The sequence below is a fragment of the Denticeps clupeoides genome, chromosome 5, assembly GCF_900700375.1.
Source record: "Denticeps clupeoides chromosome 5, fDenClu1.1, whole genome shotgun sequence".
NCBI classification, from domain to species: domain Eukaryota; kingdom Metazoa; phylum Chordata; class Actinopteri; order Clupeiformes; family Denticipitidae; genus Denticeps; species Denticeps clupeoides.
Genome location: NC_041711.1, coordinates 5,754,263 through 5,770,676, shown reverse-complemented (window position 1 = coordinate 5,770,676; position 16,414 = coordinate 5,754,263). Strand labels below are relative to the sequence as shown.

General features: G+C 39.7%; 1 protein-coding gene across 12 annotated transcripts; it reads right to left on the bottom strand.

The window, feature by feature from the left end:
- Positions 1-6,225: 6,225 nt before the first annotated feature.
- tcea3 (transcription elongation factor A (SII), 3) lies at positions 6,226-15,853 on the bottom strand. Of its 12 annotated transcripts, none has more exons than XM_028980920.1 (21): positions 15,391-15,692; positions 15,087-15,149; positions 14,869-14,974; positions 14,472-14,580; positions 14,153-14,305; positions 13,723-13,806; positions 13,512-13,622; positions 12,701-12,790; positions 12,389-12,487; positions 12,223-12,288; positions 11,831-11,890; positions 11,686-11,751; positions 11,463-11,540; positions 11,320-11,382; positions 10,975-11,049; positions 10,672-10,868; positions 9,799-9,855; positions 9,140-9,294; positions 8,393-8,539; positions 7,254-7,325; positions 6,226-7,087 (listed from the first exon to the last, which is right to left on the bottom strand). In XM_028980920.1, exons 1-21 carry the CDS (start codon positions 15,457-15,459, stop codon positions 7,079-7,081), a joined length of 1,929 nt encoding a protein of 642 aa, XP_028836753.1. In that variant the 5' UTR covers positions 15,460-15,692; the 3' UTR covers positions 6,226-7,078. The 12 variants fall into 12 exon arrangements, with proteins under 12 accessions (XP_028836753.1, XP_028836757.1, XP_028836752.1 ...); XM_028980924.1 differs by having other exon boundaries at positions 10,672-10,829; XM_028980919.1 differs by having other exon boundaries at positions 10,975-11,052; positions 15,391-15,691.
- Between the last annotated feature and the right edge of the window lie 561 nt (positions 15,854-16,414).

Sequence of the window (16,414 nt, the reverse complement as noted above, 5' to 3'; positions counted from 1 at the left end):
TCACGGTCTGCGACAGACACTTCATGTAAACGCTGCTGCAGGAAGCAAACCTCCTGTGACAGACATTCAATGAGGTTTTCCTGCCGATCTACCCGATCACACAAAGCAGCGAATTCGGTGGGATTTACAGTGGGCTTAGTCATTCTGTCACGGTCACCGGAATCAGAACGTGAGCATGTGTTGGAGGAGACGAGAAACCTCGGTGTGGTGGAACGCAAGGAGGCAGGTAAGTTCCCTTCAAGTTAATCTGCGAACGCGAACCGGCGTGAGCAGTATAGGGTGCAGTAGAGGACGGGACAGGACGAGAGGAAAGAGTTCAGGAGAAAAGGATTCGATCAGGACAGGAACGGTCTTACGAAGTGGCGAGGAGAGAGGAGCTGAGTCATAATGACGCATGTCAATCAATGACTGAGTGGCTGGCAGCGGCCATTTAGCCAATTTATCGGAGTCACGTTATATCGTTTCTGTGTTACTCCCAGTCACATGATGAAATAATGTGACATGAAAAGCCCCCTGTTCAGTTGCAGACACCTTTGACATTAATCATTTGCTATGGATCAACTGAAAGTATTAATTTAAGGAATGGGGATTCAAATTTTATTGATTGAAAGTCCTTCACTGTCCCACTATGGATCAAGCTCTCTGCCTCATTTTTTAATTATTTTTTTCTTCTGCATACCAGATCTATAATTCATCATCCCCCTTACACACCCTTTAGATTTCCACATACACTCTTGTGATTCTTTAATGCACCCCTGTCATTAAATTTCATTTTATGGCAGGTTTTTGGGCCACCATAGCTTTAACACACCAGAACGTGCCTTTGATAGCCTTGACATTATCTGTAGAACTGCAAAGAAATTTCATTTCTGTTTTGGAGTAATGGAGTGAGATGGGAACATGCATTAAGCAATAGGAACAATGTGAGCATGATTGGAAAATCATTCCACCTTCTTCCACCTTCATCATCATAGAGGACGATGCAAGACAACTGAAACCTTTGAAGTATGAAGTAATTTTCCTTGAATTAAAAAAATGTATATGGAATATATGCCATTAATATTAATGTCATGATCCGGACCGGCAGGGGTTACTCCGGATCCGGAGTCCGGACCGGAGTTTCATGTTTGTACTGTGTAATGTTCCCTGATCGTGTTCACCTGCTGTCTATTTATATAATTGTATAAAACTATCCTGTTCGTGTCTGTTCGCTGTCGGGTCATTGTGCGTGTTCATGTTCCCTTGTCTCGTGTAGTTTGTATTAAACCCCTGTCCTGTGATCGTGCGAATGCGTCCTCCTTCACCGCCATGTCCAGCCCACCCGTGACAATTAACTAAAATATTAACTAAATTATAATGTGTATATATAGTGTGTGTGGGGTGTGTATCACACATTATCATTATATTTGTATACATTATTTATTTAACAAAATGTTTTGAAGGATATAACAATAAATGATGCCAGTATCATACCTTAATGTAGTTTATGTAAAATATGCAATTGTTTAGGGTACATCACCATAAGTACAGAATCATTCAATTTTCTCACATGCAATTGCACTATTGTTAGATCTCTAAAGTGTAAAGGCCAGGACTGCTGAGTGCCTCCTACTTTATCCACAGTAGGAGGCAAGCCTCTCTTTCCTCTTTCATCAGGTGTCAAGAAGCTAAGCCAAGCTCTAGGTTTTTACTTTACTTTCTCTTATGTAGAGGCTTTGAGCTTGTTAACCCCTTAACAATTGAAAAATTAGAACGAGACAACTCTTACTATTCATTAATAGCTGCATAACTACAAATTCAATTTCAAATTTTATTTGTCACATACATAGTCATACACGGTATGATATGCAGTGAAATGTTGCAAGTATACAATGAACTAATAACCAAATATTGCACTTTTACATAAAATATGTGTAACTGGTAGGGTGAAGGTGTGCAAATGAGTTAAAAACAATGTTTAAAGAAAAGAGAAAAGAGCCATAAAGTAAAGAGCAGTAAAGTAAAAAGCGCAGAGTGATTTTGTGCAAAGTGATTTTGTGCAAAAGAGTCTGGAGTGAAAGTGAAAGTGCTGGAGTTCTATGTAGTGTTGTTGTTGAGAGCTCGGACAGCCTGCGGGAAGAAGTTCCTCCTCATTCTCTCTGTGTTGGACTAATACCAGTGATGCTAATATTCTTCAGCCGCAAATTTTACAAATGTATGCACAAAATGAGCTTATTTCAAATTTGAGTTGCAAGTCACATGACAGAGGCATGACAATATAAGTGTATAATTTCCACCGATACAGATGGCTAGTGTGATCTGAAAGTTTCTATTTTATTAAAATCTAAGGAGCATCAATATTGGGTGAAACCAGCCTGATTGGTTAAATGTTAACATTTTAACAAAAGGATCCAAAGTAATGCGTTTCTAAAGGTTACATTAATTTGCATTTTCATTAATTAAATAAATATTTGATCCCTTATCAGTCAACAAGATTTCTGTCTCTCAGTTGAATTTTATACAGGTAAGGAGCTGACATTGGGAGCTTCTCAACTCTTTACCTGTGTAGCAGACACCAGTCAATTGACACAATCAATCTATCCAGGTTCCAAACTCTGCACCATGGCCAAGACCAAGGATGTCAGGGTTAAGATTGTGATGAGCTAAAAGACCATCACCTAGTAGCTGGTTGCGAAGGTGACAACAGTTGGCGTGATTATTTGCAAATGGAGGAACCATGAAATGACTTGTCAATGACCTGAAGTTTGTTAATTGTGAGTTTTCATCACTTTTAATATTAAAATTAATCAAGGCAGTGCTTGGCTTAGCAGGAAAGGAATCAGATTCATAATCAAGAGGTTGCAGGTTCACATCACAAGCTGCCAATGTGCCACTGAGGTCCCCTTTATCAAGGTACTGTCCCCACACACTGCTCCCCGGGCACTTTTCATGGCTGCCCTCTGCTCACTAAGGTGATGAGTAAAATGGAGAGAACACATTTCACTCTGTGCACTGGGTTCTGTGCTGTTGTGTGTCACGTGACAATCACTTTCACTCAATTAATGTATTGTACAAGTCATGTGCAAAAATTAACATTAAAGGATACAGTGGTTAGGTGTATCTTTGATGTCATTTAATTTCTAATACATTTTAATGTAATGTTACTGTAACATTCCACATTACTGTTTAGTCTACCCTAATTATTTTAATGTGTTTACATTTACGTGTAATTGGTTTTCTCTTATTTATTTTTATTCCCTTTTCACTTGTGTTATGTATGCATGCTTGGATGTATGCATGTACAGTCCCTGACAAAAGTCTTGGTACTTGTGTACAAATTGACCTCAAGTGCCGCTGAAATGTATTTCTAATTTTGCTATTGCCAACAGCTTTTGAAATAATGTTTCAGTGCAAAACGAAACTGTCAAAAAGAATTCTAATATTCAAATCTTGTTAAAGCCCATTGAGTCAATTTTTGCAAAGACACAAGTGTCGCCTGGTCATATGAGCTTCACCTGTGACTAATAATGGATCAATTAGGTCTCAGGTGTGTATAAAAAGAACCCCAGTACACTAGACCTTCACATCAACTGCAACTATACCTCTGCAGACATACCTAAGATTCACCCTGAGACTAAAGTGTTGATTATCAAGAGGCTGAAGACCAGATCCACAGATGATGTGGCAGACACCTTCAGTGTGTCTCAGTGTCAAGTAGAGATGTAACATGGTTACATCTCGCGATTTCAAAGGAATTCAAAGCAACTCAAGATATTCAAAGTTCAATCTCTATATGTTATGTTAAACAATGAATCAGGCTTAATTCAAATATTCATACAATACAACACAGTTTAACTCTTAGTACTGCCTATCATATGTTAAACTTAACAGCACTCATGTAGCATTTAGATCAGTGACATTGTTGTCCCATGCATCACACCATCTTGGTAATTTTAGTTGCATATATTGGTAATGCATAAACATTATTTTATTGAAGTGTTGCACAGTTTTAACACCTATTATACATGAAAATGTTTGGTGCAATAGTTTTGTCTGAATGCTTATAGAGTTCACAGAATTTTATTGTGGCAGTTTTAACAAGTGAGAAAACCAAGTTTTTTTGCTGTTCACATGGAGTTACCTGCATAACTGTGTGAAAGGCCAGAGTACGCAAATATATACAATAACATCTGCTTCCATACACACAATTTATCACCCTTTTGTTCCACTTTTTTAGCTGCCTCTCCACCTGAATAAATTAACATCTTCATTCTTTTTGTGCTTTCAGTGCAATAGTAATATTAGAGAAGTCTTCTCTACCTCGGTTGAAAGGACATCAATTTCCACATCAGAGAAATTCCTACTCTTTACTACCTTCCATTCATTCATGTCATTTTGGGGCCATGTAAATTATGCTGGTTTCAGCCATCGGATTTATGAAGGTGGACATGTGCTACACACGGATCGGCACAGGTACACCTGTTTCATGAATACCACGTGAAACTTGCCCGTATCGTGATTTCCCACCATAATATACACTCATGTTGATAAACGAGCCTACTGTTGTATATTAGCCATTAGCCTTACATGGCCATATAAGCTATAGGGTTTATTATCTGGCCTACAACTCAAAATATAATGAATACCCTGGATATAAAACACAAACCCATGTTATAATGCCAGTTGTTTCATTATGTGACCTATAAAACAATCAAATCCATTATTTAAAAGTTAAAAAACAACAGTACTGGTTGCAAGACTGTTCACACCCTCATATAAGTACATTTTGATTTAACTACAGTATTCAGTTATAATACATTTCAACTCTCTATTACAAAATCCTGGCATTTTAAGAAGATGAGGTACACTTTTTATATCCACTATAACTGACTATACATGCAACAAAATTAATGGAAGGAAAATGTGGAAATATGCCTGTCTCATTATCTGAAGGTCAGTTGGATCATTTTGAGCAGGAAGGAGAATGAAAACTATGAAAAAAAAAAAGTCAGACAAAAAGCTTTATACAACTGAAATTATTGTCCCAGTTTAGTCTTCAGAGGGATGCTCGTCATTTTATCATGTTTGTGGTTTTTTTCTCTCGCTTTACTTTCTACCCACAGTTTGAAGATGATATTCTTTGTCAGTACCCACCATTATTTGTATCCTGATACTTCTCTCTTGCAGTTCTAATAATTTTTTAAATAATATTTAATCCAGAGCCTGGATCTAGTCCCTGATCATTAGGGTTAAGCCTGCAAATTAAACTAGTTAATTAAACATCATTGTTTAAAAAACATCCAGAACAGCAAAAATGTCAGCAATAAACCAAGATTGCAAATTTATTTGTACAATTATGTATTTACCAAGAAAAAAACCTTTATGTTCATTAACATTCTATGCATATTTTTAATTTTAGAATTTACTGTAGCAAAGTTCTGCTTTTGGTTTGTAAATAACCATCTTAATAATGATCAATAATTAATGATGAAGACTATGCAAAATTTTTAGTTAGATGAATTGCAGACGTAGGCTCCACCTACTCTATGTTTAGATGTGAGCACAACTTGCCATCTTGTGGCACAAATCTGTCACATCACGCAAGAGCTCAGTTTACATTATCAGTAAAAAGTTTGGAGATCATCTTTGAGAGGATCGTTCTCATGAGTAAACGAAGGGTGGCAAAATAGGAACTCTTCTGAGACTGGAATGCCACTTTAAGCCACTTAATGCACTTTAAGCAGCTTTTAGATTGTATTGGTCAGGTCCTTCAGACAACTGAAGAGCCAGTGAAACTTTAACTCACCAGTTGACCACCAGTGTAGTTATATGAATATAAATCCTCTCAGAAAGAAATACCAGTGTGGTGGTTTTAAAGTTTGTAGATCTACTGCTGCTTTTCTGCTAGAGGAAATCACAGCAAAATGACAGTGTGTAAGTCAAAGACTGATCCAACCTTCACCACATTCAAACCAATAATAAAACTTGACATTGGTACTATGTACCAGTTAAAGTCATTCAGGGCAGTGGCTGCCTAGTGGATAGGGAAGCGGACCCGAATCTCAGAGCTGCCAAGGTGCCACTGAGGTGCCACTATGCAAAAAAACGTCCCCACACACTGCTCCCCGGGCACCTCTCATGGCTGCCCACTGCTCACCAAAGGTGATGGTTGATGGACACATTTTGTTGTGTCACCATGTGTTGTGCTGCAGTGTTTCATGACAATCACAATGACATTCACTTCACTTTCACTTCAGGTATTCACATTTATTAATATGAGAACAGACTAAAAATACAAAAGTAAATTTTCTGAAAGATTTGTGGGAATTTCAGCCATGATTATTATTGAAGGAAATAAAGAGGCTGGAGTTGATTGCACCCATGTTTTTGTTAATCACAAATTCTCCATTACCAAATAAATTGCAGCATCAAAGATCAGTCATGTAAATTAGTAAGTATTATGGATTATTATTTCAAAATCATCAAACATTTATTCCTAGGTATTTGTGTGAATGATAGAAAAAACAGTGAAAATTAAAAAATATAGTGTATTATTGCAGAGTTTATTCTTATTTACATTTGGAAGCATAGCAGAAAATTTGGAAAAAAAATTTATTTGTTGTATACTGGTATTTATTTAGATGTTGATGCTGAAATGAAACTGACGGTTAAGACAATGCGTAATTAGTCTGATTTTTTGTGGAATTAGTCAACATTCCACATGATTGTATTTTACTGAAATGTAATTTACCTACTCTAACAGCACTTTAGAAAAATGAAATTGCAGCCATTGTGCAAATGTGGCTGAATCAAGCATCCAGCTAACCCAACTAACCCACAAAATGAAATACCACAGCCCATCATTCAGGGACAACCTGAGATCCCCCGGTATATTTAAAAATGCATTCATCACCTTTAAAAGTATATGCAAGCAGAATACATAAAGCAGACTTCAAAATGTCAAGTAAAAATGTTCATTGCTAAAGGTTATGGCATGAAATTAGCTAGTAGTAAATCTCCTTTTACTGCAGCCCATTTCCCTCATTGAAAAAAAATTACTGATGGATGTGTTCAGTCTGGGTGAAGCAGTGGTCTCTAATCAGCAGAACTGGGAAGAGACATATTCCAAGGTGAGATAAAAATTATTGTCATTAAATATGTTGTACAGATTGCAATTTAGATCTTTTCAGATTTTTACCCCCATGCTTTATTGAATCAAGAGATTGGATCATGTCTGATTCAAACCAATCCCAACTTGTTTTCAAACCACTTACCTTCCAGCGATTTCCACACTCATTGCACAGCACAAAGGTGGTCATGGGCTCATCTGCACTGCGAGTCTGGACCTGCAATAGCCCCAGAGTAGCAAAAATAAAACCAAGCGAACAATTTCACTTATGCCTCATTTTCTGCACTGAGGAGAGGTTGTGTTTTTCCATCATTCGTTTTTCTTGCAATGCCAAGCTCTGATAAACTATATGTCCACTAGCCGTCGGGCTCCAGCCATTTGGCCTTGAGACCCACACAGCAAATACAGTACAGGCCAAAAGTTTGGACACACCTTCTCGTTCAATGTGTTTTCTTTATTTTAATGACCATTTATATTGGTAGATTCTCACTGAAGGCATCAAAACTATGAATGAACACATGTGGAGTTATGTACTTAACAAAAAGTGGTGACCTGGCCTCCACAGTCACCGGACCTGAACCCAATCGAGATGGTTTGGTTGAGCTGGACCGCAGAGTGAAGGCAAAGGCCAACAAGTGCTAAAAACCATTTCAGGTGACGACCTCTTGAAGCTCATCGGGAGAATGCCAAGAGTGTGCAAAGCAGTAATCAGTGAAAAGGGTGGCTATTTTGAAGAAACTAGAATATAAAACATGTTTCCAGTTATTTCAGCTTTTTTTGTTAAGTCCACATGTGTTCATTCATAGTTTTGATGCCATCAGTGAGAATCTACCAATGTAAATGGTCATGAAAATAAAGAAAACACATTTAATGAGAAGGTATGTCCAAACTTTTGGCCTGTACTGCAGGTGTGTGAGGAGTATGAGCCAGACACTGACCGACCAATTGTGACATCTAGTAAGAACAACTTTCTTCTCAATAAACTCTGTTAAAGCTTTTCATCCAGAATCACCCAGCCTGAACCTCTGATTTCATCCCAAGAATCTAACAACTTTGTGGTCATCTGGTTCATACACACTAATTTATTCAGACTGCTACATTCTCCCACCCCATTTTAAATCATTATATTAATATACTATTATACATCATTGTAGGATTTGAAAGATTTTTTTTCTTCTAGTCATGGATCATCTGGTTTTATGGGTTAGGTTTATATAATGTGAGAGAGTGTTAGTGATGTGACTGAAAACGATTATAGTTCTGGGTGCAGGCAGTGTCTCCTACCTGGTTATAGGTGCAATTCTTCTTTTTGCACTTGCCGCACTGTAGCAGGTCGGTAGTGGTGCCACCAGTCTTGGCCATCTGGTGCTCACGGATGGCCTCTTGGGTCATGACGTTCCTCAAGTGTTTAAGCTCATCACTGGCCATCTCCTACAATGATTGTAATGAAATCATCCCTAACATTCTGAAAGATTCTCAGAGAGTCTCGGGCTACTTCATGTTACCAAGATAAAAGAGTTTAATGGATCTAAATCTTGCTTCTAATTCTTATGACTGAAAGTTGCAACAATCCTCCCCGGTGTTAGCTGGGCGCAATTGCCGGTCCCGGGCACTGAGTGCAGGTCCCGGCCCTTCCCGGTCCACTACATCTGTTTCCCCTCCATTTAAGGAGTGCCTGCACCATTGTTCCGGGTCCGGTCTTATTCATCTGTCATTGTCACTATGTGTGCATGAGGTATGAGAGTGCGTAGTCTGAATATGTGTGTGGTCAGTGGGCTGGCAAAATGATCCTGAGTCGGGTCACATGTTTTTGTTGTGTGTATTATTTGCAGGTGTGGTGATGTGTCCCTTCCTTGGTGACAAAGTGTGACTAACTCCAAGTGTGCAGTACCTCTTAAATGTATTGAGTGCTGTGTATCTTTCTTTATTTTTTGGTTTTGGTGTTCACGTGCTCACTACTTAAAATATGAAGCATTTATGAATAGACAAATACAACATTGAGCATGAACCTGGACACCTGAAGTATTTTACCTCTGCAGACATGGTGGCAATACGCATTAGATCGATAGCTCCTGCCAGAACATTCTTGCGCAAGTTGGGATTCTTTGGATCCTTTAGGTTGCTGATGCGACTGCGCACCCTGTTCTTATACTTCATGTCCGTGGCTTTGTTTTCCTGATAGATATGTGTGGATGAGGTTAAGGAAGCGGTCTTATCTGATCCCAATAATGTCAAATACATTTTTACATTATTATTGTATTCGCCTGATAAATTATGTGTGTGTGTGTATACTGTACATAATAATGTATGCATGTATGTATTTATGTACAGTACAGGCCAAACGTTTGGACACACCTTCTCATTCAATGTGTTTTCTTTATTTACATGACCATTTACAAGCTCATCGAGAGAATGCCAAGAGTGTGCAAAGCAGTGGCTATTTTGAAGAAACTAGAATATAAAACATGTTTCCAGTTATTTGACTTTTTTACACCTTTTAAGTACATAACTCCACATGTGTTCATTCATAGTTTTGATACCTTCAGTGAGAATCTACCAATGTAAATGGTCAAGATAATAAAGAAAACACATTGAAGGAGAAGGTGTATCCAAACTTTTGGTGTGTCCTGTACTGTATCTATAACTAGAATAGTGCAAATCAATATAAAACTTGTTTCAAGAAAGGATATAATCCTCGATTTCTGATGCCATGGCTTCACAGTTCACTCCATAGTCTTTAAAGTCATCTGTGGACAACACATTAGCATAGTCACAGCCAATATAAGTAGCAAATAATAAAAAAAAACAGTTGTCTTAGGAATGCCTTGGGACTGTTTCTGGTGTAAAGGATTTGTAGTCAGACCAGGGAAACTGAACTGAAATGAAATAATGATATGTATTGGGGTATAGTTCTCTAATTGGGCCAAAGTTAACGATTTATCTGTGCAATCGAATTTGGACTCTACATAGCTGATTTACATATGACTGCTATACAGAGTAAGTAGTAGCCTACTGGGAAACATACTCGCCTATGAACCAGAAGACCCAGGTTCAAATCCCACTTACTACCATTGTGTCCCTGAGCAAGACACTTAACCCTTAGTGTCTCCAGTGGGCACTGTCCCTGTAACTACTGATTGTCGCTCTGGTTAAAGGTGATAAATGTAAGTTGATAAACATGTAACACAATGCACACAGACTGGTTTACTTCATGAAACAACAAATAAATAGCATTCAATTTAAAACCATCCTCTGTACTTTGCTCAGTGGCAACGTCACCACACACTGCTCCCGGGCGCCTGTCATGGCTGCCTACTGCTCACCAAGGGTGATGGGTTAAATGCAGAGGACACATTTCACTGTGTGCACCGTGTGCTGGACAGCTGTGTCACAATGACAATCACTTCAATTTGTATTGGACCATAGAAAAGGACTCTAGTCATATTCCTTTGTCTTCACCTGCAGTAGCAGCCATTTAAACACTAGAGTAAATGACTATGACTACTGGACAATAACAACTGTGTGTTATGGTGAGAAAAATGTGTCTCTTGTAACTGACCTACCATCTGTACGAAGAGCAGCTGAAAGCATCTCAATGCATTTGTCACGAATAGAATCCCCAGTGAGAAGATGGGGAGACAGAGGACCCCCAGATGAGCTGAAGGAGGGAGACATGGGGCTGGTGGGTGTGGTTGGTGTTTTGGGGGTGTCTGGTTTCCTCCTGCTGTGTGTCATAGGACAAATTTGGCCAGTCAATAACCTAAAGATGACATGATGAAAGTGTATCTGGAACACAGTAAAGCTTGTAATTGCATTGAATTTTATATAAAAAGTGTGATAAAGAGCTACTAAAACAACTCAAATACCGTCCATCTAAGCTGTCTGTAGATGCTTTTCTTTGTAAAGGAGGTAGGTGGATAGATTTGGATCCATGTGACTCCCTTCTGGAAAAAAGAACATTATCACCATTGGTTCTGTGATTACTTTTAATATTATTCCTAACATCCTCACTTGATGTGTGATAATACTTGCTGTTGTACAGTATTGACAGCAGATGACAGTCAATGATAAATAATTTTAATTATAGGAATAATACTTCCTCCTCTGTAAACTAGTTAATTAGGCATATGTTACTGTGTGATAATGCAGGTACTGACATTCATCGAATTTTCAAGCCATGTTTCTGTGTTATTTTTTTAAGTGCTGCTTGCCTTTCTCCAGTGAGCCTTTTGGCTGGAGGTGAGCTGCCAGATTTAGAGCTGGATGAATCCCTCCTGTAATAAGAAATCAAAACTGACTATTTGAAGACAGGGGGATCTCAGTATGTGCAGCGCTCCAGGAAATCTGTCTTCACCTCTCTAGTTTGGAGTCACTCAACTGTCGCTTGAAAGGAGCAGCTGACACTGAGTCAGGTGACTCTTTTGGTTCCTTCCTAAAGAAAAACAGAAAAAGAGTCAGTAAGACCTTCACGCCTGATCCCTGCTCATTTTACTGCCTGTTTTCTACTGTGTTTAATATCGAATAAATACTATATGAGTTTGTCTTTAAAAGACTGAATGGAGAATAAGGACCCAAACCTTTCTTTCTGTCCTTCCAGACTTGGTCTTTTTGGGAGTCGATGTTTGGAATCTGTTGAGTCTTTTCTGAAAGATGAAGTTCATCTTCAGAAATATTGTCATTTATTTGTGATGGGTCACATTTTCATCATCCCCAAGCTCTAACCTCTCTTTCTTGATTTCCAGAGCTGGTTGCTTGGGTGGTTTAATTTCACCTGAATCTTTTCTGCAAAGGAAGCAGAATTTAAGTCCTTTTACTCCCCCCCACACACCATTGTTTCAAGCTTGTTAGAGCTCACATCACAGTTTCTACTTGCAGTTAAGATCACATGGCCAAAACCACAAAAAAACTTAAAGGAACCTGTCGCATCTGACAACGAGCTTCTTCAAACAAGGCACTACAGGCAGACGTGCTTCAGCACAGAATCTCAAATGTTATGTGAAGTCAGAAATATTTTTCTTCCAAAATGGGGAACATCTTCAGACACTGTGAAAAGTACCATGGAAAAACATCTAGAGCAGAAAAATCCATGCAACTGGGAGAGAAAATCTCCAAACCTATCCTTCTTCACATGATCAGATGTCCGCTTCTGAACATGGTTGGTGAGTTCACTTGTGTCCTTTCTAGAATTTTAATTTTGAAAAAATGCTGAAAGTTGTTTTTATATGTTTATACGTCTGAAACTCCATTAAACACAACCACAACTTTCCCACAAGCCCAGACCTCTCTTTTTTGCTGTCATCTGATGTGCGCTTGGTAGGAGGAGGATGAAGGTGAAGAGGTAGAGGAGGAAGAGGAGCATTGGGGTCCACTGGGTCTTTTCTAAACACAGAATAATAACAGCACCATATATATAATAACTGAGAGTTCGGAGATTATACTTCATGCATCCCAATGACGTTGAGAAAAAGTGAAAAAGTACCAGAAACATAATGCTGCAAATTCTGCAAGCCTTTTCATCAATGAAATATTTAAATCTGTGAAATATTTCCCAATTTCACACATACAACAACACACAATGCGCACAATGCACACCTCTCTTTCTTGACTTCTACCGTGGGACGCTTGAGAAAAGGAGGATGCAGAAGATGAGGGAGAGATGTTTTGGGGTCTGGAGTTTTCTTCCTACATGAAGAAATGCAAATATCACTAGTGATGTTTTAAATGTGAACTATAAAGGGGAAGGCTGTGGGTGGAGCGCTAATGGAAGTCAAACTGAGGCTAGCACAGCCAGGATTATGCAAGCACTGGCTGTGATTTATTTTAAGCTCAAAATAGAAATGGGCTGTCTAGGTACATTAATAATCAATAATTGGTGGGCACCTTATTTTATCAATATGCGTCTGAAGTATCATTGCATTTAAACATTTAAATCTGATGCCACTGAATTTTAAACAAAATGCAGACGCAGTTGGCAGTAAAAAGCCTACTTGTGATCTAAATTGTCATATTATCACTGTAAATGTTTGTGAATGCAATCTGTCCTTAAAAATGGAAAATTAAATTATCAAATGAAATGTGATAAGTGGTCAAGTGATAGATAAAATCCACAATCTAATGCTTCCCACAATCATTTTAAGTTCTGAATATTAGCTCCAACTCAGACCATCAAACTGCTAATAATTGGCAGCACAGATAAGGACTGGCAACCAAATAATGTGGACTAGTAGCAAAAAACATTCTTAAAACCCCCTGACATCAGGAAATCAATAAAATTCTACATTTCTGTTCTATCCTGAAAAAAGGGAGAGCTTGAACCCAGAAAAAGTATTTTCAATGGCTGGGGTGTCACTACATAACCAGCACAGGCCACATCCTACATTTCTCTGGTCAGTAATGTGCTGACCTCTCCTTTTTTACTTCAATGGAGGGATGCTTCACAGGTGGAGGTTGAGAAGGAGGCAGAAGGAGAGGAGGTGGAGGACGTGAGAGTTCTGGTGCTTTTCCATTACTTTTTCTGAAGATAAACAGATGCTGCATCAGTGATCTTTTCCAGCCTACACATCAACAAACTTTTTATCTTTTGCACAGCGCCACATGCAGGCATTTTTTCTGACCGTTCTCTCTTCACTTCAGCAGACAGGCGTCGGGGAAGATGAGGTGGTGGACGAGGTGGAAATAATTTATCCATCAGATCTTTGCTAAAGACACAAATATGTAATTTATCTCCACCTCAGCTCCAAGATGGACTTATTTTACTAAAACACACACTCCATGCAAACAGATTCATTTTCACTTTACATTTTAAAATTTTTTCTGCATTATGGGCCATAAAAATCAGGCGGAAGCAACTGTCTCCCAACACTCCCTCATGCTGACAGCTTTTACCCATGCAATGTACACACATTCTCCATTTCATATGACCTCTGACCTCTCATTCCTCACTTCCACTGAGTGTTTAGATGGAGTAGGTGGGGGATGGCGGGGATGAGAAGAGTGGTTAGAAACCCAAACTGATTAGAGCATTCGGCACACCGGGCCGCTCACCTCTCCCGGTCTTTCCTCAGCTGTTCTGCTTGTTTCTCTTTACTCTGTTCGGCTTTGTGCAGCTCAACTTCGGCCTTCTCTTTTCTCTGCTTTCCGGCGTGTTGCGTTTGCATGTCTGAGTCTGGCTTTAAGTCCGCTTCTGTTGTTTTATGGCTAACAGTGAGACAGAGAGGTTCTGTCCCTCTGGTTCAGCCACAGCATCTCCCAGGCACCATATCTGCTTATTTTGCACTTAACTGAGTTGCTGGTTGTCCTTGCATGCCGATATATAGAAACTGTGTGAATGTGTGTTTGTGTGTGTTTGAGGGTGGGCACTTACCCAGCCTCCTTTTCAGAGGAGTCCCTGACTGGAGAACAAGGTCTTGTGCTGCACTCTGTTCCATTCTGCGCCTCATGTATCTTTTCATTTTTCTGACTGCGGGCAGATTCTGTAAGAATGGCAGAGTCAGATGTCTGTGTTACGGAAATGTTCTCGTTACTAGGAAATATCCCATTGACTTGTTGGACCAGAGTTTATTCTTGTTCAAGGAGACAAGCCAGCAGAATACGAGCCAGATACAATTAATGTGACACTCATATATGAAAAGTTAAATATGCTCATATGCTGGTTAGTTAAATATAGTGGAATAAGATGAGGACAAGATAAAATTCCCCACCAGTCTCATAAAATGATAGTATTTCATGCTGCAGTGTGTGAAAAGAAAAGAGAAAGGTACCCAGGAGCCGTTTCCAGTTCTTGATGAGCACCTTTGCCAGGTCAACTACCTCTTCATCCGTGCAGTGCTTCCTGATTCCATTCACAGACATGCCAATCCGCGTGTCCTAACCAATGAACACACAGCACAATGGTGAACCCAGCAGTGCTCACTATACCTCACTATAGTGTGAAAGGACAGAGCAAAGTGTGGATTTCAACCTATTCTTACTACTGTACCTGCAGCAGCTTTAAGGTCATGTTGAAGTTCTTCAGCTCTTTCAGTAGATCAAGAGCTCCTACCTATACAAACAAAACGAGGCATGGGCAAAGTTCATATTCCCAATTTACAAAACTTTATTCTGCTGTTGCGATATACGGCGACCTTGGCCGCGATCAGCGCGGAACTGCGGCTACGTAATCCAAAATGTCAGCAATCCTCAGCCAGACACCTGCTGGCTGTCCCGCAGGGACGCGACGCGACGCGCACCAGCACGCGTGGAAGCGTCGTCGCGACAGAGCCACGGACACGCGAACTTCTCACCGTGTTATTCCTAGACACCATCTTGTCCAGTTTTTTAGCAATTCGAACCAGATCCTCTTCTCGCGTCATAGCTTGAGACGTGGACTGTCTTCTTAAAGCCAAGGTCTCGCCGCAAATGGACGCATATAATCCGGGGAAAGTTAAAGGGAAAGAAAAAAGAGAAATGTAAGAAGTTTTGATCCCACTTTACACACGCAGTGCTGGCGGCCGGGGGGCGGGGCCACGGCAGCGACGCGCAAAGGGGACAGTCGTGTCCTGCAGCCATCTGGTCCAAATACCCCGTGGTGGCACATGACACCACCTAAATATAGACGCGCAGGGCCGACATCATTGTGCTTTTTTCTCGATTGTTTGAAATGCTTCTCAAGGTTTGGCAGCAAGACGTAAATGTTCGCTGTTGGACTGGTTGTGTAACGCTGGTATGTACCCTGGTATGTACCCTGGTGTAGTTTAAGGTTCCTGCTAGTTAGTCTCCGCGTAGGATTATGGACTTTACTGAATAGACTATCTCAGACAGAAATCGAGAGCTGCTGTAGTCCACATTTGATGGGTCTACTACTAGTCTACTACTCCGTGGTGCGCATGCTGTGTAAAAGCTGTGGCTTGGGGCTCCTCGGTCCCCCACTGTGCAGGGCAGCTGCTGGTTTGGCTCTGTGGCAGGTGCAGGGGTGGTGTTGTGTATCGGCTTATATATCGGAGTATTTCTGGGAGTGGACGGGCGGAGAAAAGGAAGGGAAGCGGTGTCTCCTTCTGCACTATTTGTGGTGCACTTCTGTGGTACATAAATCAGATGTGGGTCCGCATTGCAACAAAAGGCCGCTTTGAGATAAATGACACTGGAACATCACAGTGTGATCACTGTTTAAGGATTTTAAAATGGTTTAATATCCCAGTAGCTGCTTTCATTAAAGAAAGAAAAATATTTTCTGTACTGTTTTTTAGAGAAAACCTATTTAAAATGATTGTTCAATATTTTGCTTAATTTAACACATTTTTATTGAGATGATTAAAATGAATTATTATG